The sequence below is a fragment of the Cetorhinus maximus genome, unplaced genomic scaffold (assembly GCF_964194155.1).
Source record: "Cetorhinus maximus unplaced genomic scaffold, sCetMax3.hap1.1 HAP1_SCAFFOLD_1593, whole genome shotgun sequence".
Taxonomy (NCBI): Eukaryota; Metazoa; Chordata; class Chondrichthyes; order Lamniformes; family Cetorhinidae; genus Cetorhinus; species Cetorhinus maximus.
The window spans coordinates 1-3,936 of record NW_027597533.1 but is presented as its reverse complement, the minus strand read 5'-3'; the positions used below and the strand labels follow the sequence as shown (position 1 = coordinate 3,936).

The 3,936-nt window shown below is 44.8% G+C and overlaps 1 protein-coding gene across 1 annotated transcript; it reads right to left on the bottom strand.

Annotated features, from left to right (window-relative positions):
- Positions 1-266: 266 nt before the first annotated feature.
- LOC144676428 (uncharacterized) lies at positions 267-1,687 on the bottom strand. Its single transcript, XM_078536847.1, has one exon. It carries the CDS (start codon positions 1,574-1,576, stop codon positions 704-706), a length of 873 nt encoding a protein of 290 aa, XP_078392973.1. The 5' UTR covers positions 1,577-1,687; the 3' UTR covers positions 267-703.
- Positions 1,688-3,936: the final 2,249 nt, after the last annotated feature.

The window sequence follows — 3,936 nt, the reverse complement described above, 5'->3', positions numbered from 1 at the left end:
AATGGGAGGGAAACTAGAGAAAGATGAAGGTTCAGGGATCGGAAAAGGGAGAACTTTAGAGGCAGTATGGCCCAGTAGGATAGTGGGAGGGAGAGAAGCAGCAGAGACAATTGATCAGTCTGTCTCAATCTTAGTGACAAAGAAGCTCAATGAGCTCCTCATACTTGTTGGTGCTGAGGATGGAGGAGACAGGGGAGAGGGACAAACCTTCAAAAGGAACTAACGTGAGTTAGAGATATTAAAAAGAATTGATACTCTATGTAATGCAGTGCTGATTTATTTGACATTTATCCTCAATATTAACACCCATAACAGGGCTGGTGTTGATGAACATCAGATCTCAATGAACATGGTTCAGTCCTGGATGTGATTAACAGCAAAATTCAATTAGTGTGGTTACTTGTGAAGTCACTAGTGACTAGCAGGTGGGATAAGTGAGAAAATCCCTTCCCACAGCAGGTGAACGGCCTTTCCCCACTATGAACTCACTAGTTTATGGTGTACAATGAGTTGAGATGAAATCCTAAACCCAGTTCTAAAGTGAGAGCACCTGAACAGTTCCTGGCGATGTGAACATTTTGATTGGATATCACTTCCCGGGAACCTTTGTAGGATTTCCCATGATATGGGCATTTAAATGTCCCTCCACACTGTGAACTTGCTGTTGTTTCAGCGAATAGGATGGCTGAGTGAATCCCTTCTGTCACTCAGTGAGAACTCGATGGGGTGTTAGAAAGGTGGCTGTCTGAGTGAATCCCTTTCCATACAGGGACAAGGTGAATGGTCTCTTCCCATTGTGAACTTGCTGGTGTCTCAGCAGGTTGGATGACTGAGTGAATCCCTTCCCACACTTTGAGCAGATGAAAGGCCTCTCCCCAGTATGAATGCGCTGGTGTGCAATGAGGTCAGATGATCGCCTGAACCCAGTCCCACAGTGAGAACACCTGAATGGTCTTTCATCAGTGTGAGCACGTCGATGGGACATCAGGTCCCCAGAACTTTTATAGCACTTGTCACAGTCCGAGCATTTAAAAGGTCTCTCATCAGTGAGAACTTGCTGGTGTCTCAGTAGGTGGGATGATCTTGTGAATCCCTTCCCACACATGCAGCAGGTGAATGGCCTCTCCCCAGTGTGAATTCGTTGGTGTGTCAGCAGGTCAGATGACAGAGTGAATCTCTTCCCACATTCAGAACAGGTGAATGGCCTCTCCCCAGTGTGAACTTGCTGGTGTGTCAGCAGGTCAGCTGACCGAGTGAATCGCTTCTTACATTCAGAGCAGCTGAACAACCTCTCCCCAGTGTGAACTCGCTGGTGTGTCAGCAAGTTGGTTAAATTAATGAATCCCTTCCCACACTTGGAGCAGGTGAACGGCCTTTCCCCAGTGTGAACTCGCTGGTGTGTCAGCAGCGTGGACGACTGAGTGAATCCCTTCCCACATTCAGAGCAGGTGAACGGCCGCTCCCCAGTGTGAGTGCGTCGATGAGTTTCCAGCTTAGACTGGTAACTGAATCCCTTCCCACAGTCCTCACATTTCCATGGTTTCTCTCTATTGTGGATGGTACTTTTTCCTTCCATGTTTAAAATCCGATGATATTCGGGTTACAATAAATTGGACGACTCCGTCAGATCCTGATGTGATGTTTGGTTTGAGTTTCCCAACTGCAAATCCTCCACTTCTAATATCCTGTGAAATTGATTTAAAACAGATAAAAAGGGAGTGAGAGTGAAACCAGTAAAACACAAAGGCAGATGGTGAAATTGAGCTGAATGAATCCGGTAATTTGTGCGGCTGACACCAGGGAAAAGTGGCCATGAAAACTGCTGTAATGTTGTAAAAGCAACTGATTCACTAATGTCCTTCAGGAAAGTGAACCTGCCACCCGGTCTGGCTCTCACAAGACTCTAGTGTCCACAGGAGGACAGAACGTGAGAGGGGCAAGAGATGCAGGGGGTGAAGGAGAGGGATTTTATATGTCTACAACTTGGCCAGAACTTTGACAAAAATTCCAAAAACCTAAACCTGCATCAACCAGAAAGACCAGGGTGGCAGGTGTATGTGAACACCATCAACTTCAAGATCCCCTCCAAGTCACACATCACCCTGATCGAATGAGCAGAAATTTTCTCCCATTTAAATATCGGGAAGACCAAAGCCATTGTCCTCAGTCCCTGCTACAAACTCCACTCCCTAACCACCAACTCCATCCCTCTCCCCAGCAACTGTCTGAGACAGAACCAGACTGTTCACAACTTTGGTGCAGTATTTGACCCTGAGATGAGCTTCTGACCACATATCCACATCATCATCAAGACCACCAATTTCCACCTCAGTAACATTGCCCGACTCCACCCTCGTCTCAGATCATTTGCTTCTGAAACACTCATCCATTGTTTTATTTCCTCAAGACTTAACAATCCTAACACACCCCAGGCTGGCCCCCCACATTCACCCTCTTTGTAATCTTGAGGTGATACAACACTCTGCTGCCCGTGTGTTTACTTGCAGTAAGTTTTTTTCACCCACCACCCTGTGCTCACTGACCTATAAAGGCTCCTGCTTAAGAAGCACTGAAATTTTAAAACTGTCGTCCTTGTTTTCAAATCCTTCTGTGGCTGTGATCATCCCTATTTCTGTTATTTCTGGACTTACTGCACTGTTGCCGGCCTCTCACATTCAACTTCCCAGTGATATTGAGGTTGTTCCAGACTCTGCTGCCCGTGTGCCTAATCACACCAAGACGCCCATCCTCCCTGTGCTCACTGATCTACAAAGGCTCCCGTTTAAGAAGCAGCTAAATTTGAAAATTCTCATCCTTGTTATCCTCCCTGGTCGTGCCCCTCCCTATCTCTGTAATCTCCTCCAAACACACAACCCTCCAAGATATCTGCTCTCTTCTAATTCCGGTCAATATGGATCATTCTACCATCAGTGGCTGTTCTTGCAGTTCCTTCTGGATATTCCTCATTAAATCTCTCCTGCTCACTACTTCGCTTTCCTATTTTAGGATAATCCTTAAAACCTACCTCTCTGACCAAGCTTTTGTTCACCTGCCCTCATATCTCCTTGTGAGGCTTGGTGTCAAATGTTGCTTCATAACATTTCTGTGAAATGCCTTGGAACATTTAATACATTAAAGGTGCTATATAAATACAAATTATTGTTGCTGATCTGGACATATATCACCATTCCTTCACCATTGCTGGGTGAATAATCTGTAACTTCTTACCTAGCATCATTGTGGGAGCATCTTCACCACACAGACTGCAGCGGTTCAAGAAGGTCAAACATCATCTTCCCCACAGGTAACTGGGGTTTGGCAATATATACTACAGGTCTTGTTAATGACACCCAAATCCCAAGAATAAATTTTTAAATATGTTTTTGTAAAATAGATTAAAAGCATCTACATAAATATTTGCTCCTAAAACAATATCCCTTTACATTGTATGGACAGTGTCTGTTTAGCAACCTGATCTCTCCTGGAATCTACCTCTCTCGACAATTTCACAATGGAAATTGCTGGGTCCGACTGGGTTCCAAAGTCCTTGGGGTTAAACCCAGCAGCTTCTCCTCCATCTCCACTCCAGCTCAAACTGATGCAACAAAGGCTTTCAATTGGATAAGGCCATGAAGAGAAAAAAAATTCCTCAGCTATGAGGAAAATGCAGCAGACTGCGACTAGTTGATTTGCTCTTGCATGGGCATGACAGGTTAAATAGCCTCCATCTGTATTGTCATCATTCAATGATTCTATGACTTGATGAAAAAGGACCAACACTGGAGGCTAGAGACCAACTGCTGCAACCAACACACACCCTGAGAGATAGAAACCAGCTCTTAATCGGTCCGTCTGCATTTCTAGACTCAGTTCTGTGAGCGATGTCTGAAATAACATAATAACAAAATACTGCAGCTACTAGAAATATGAAATATC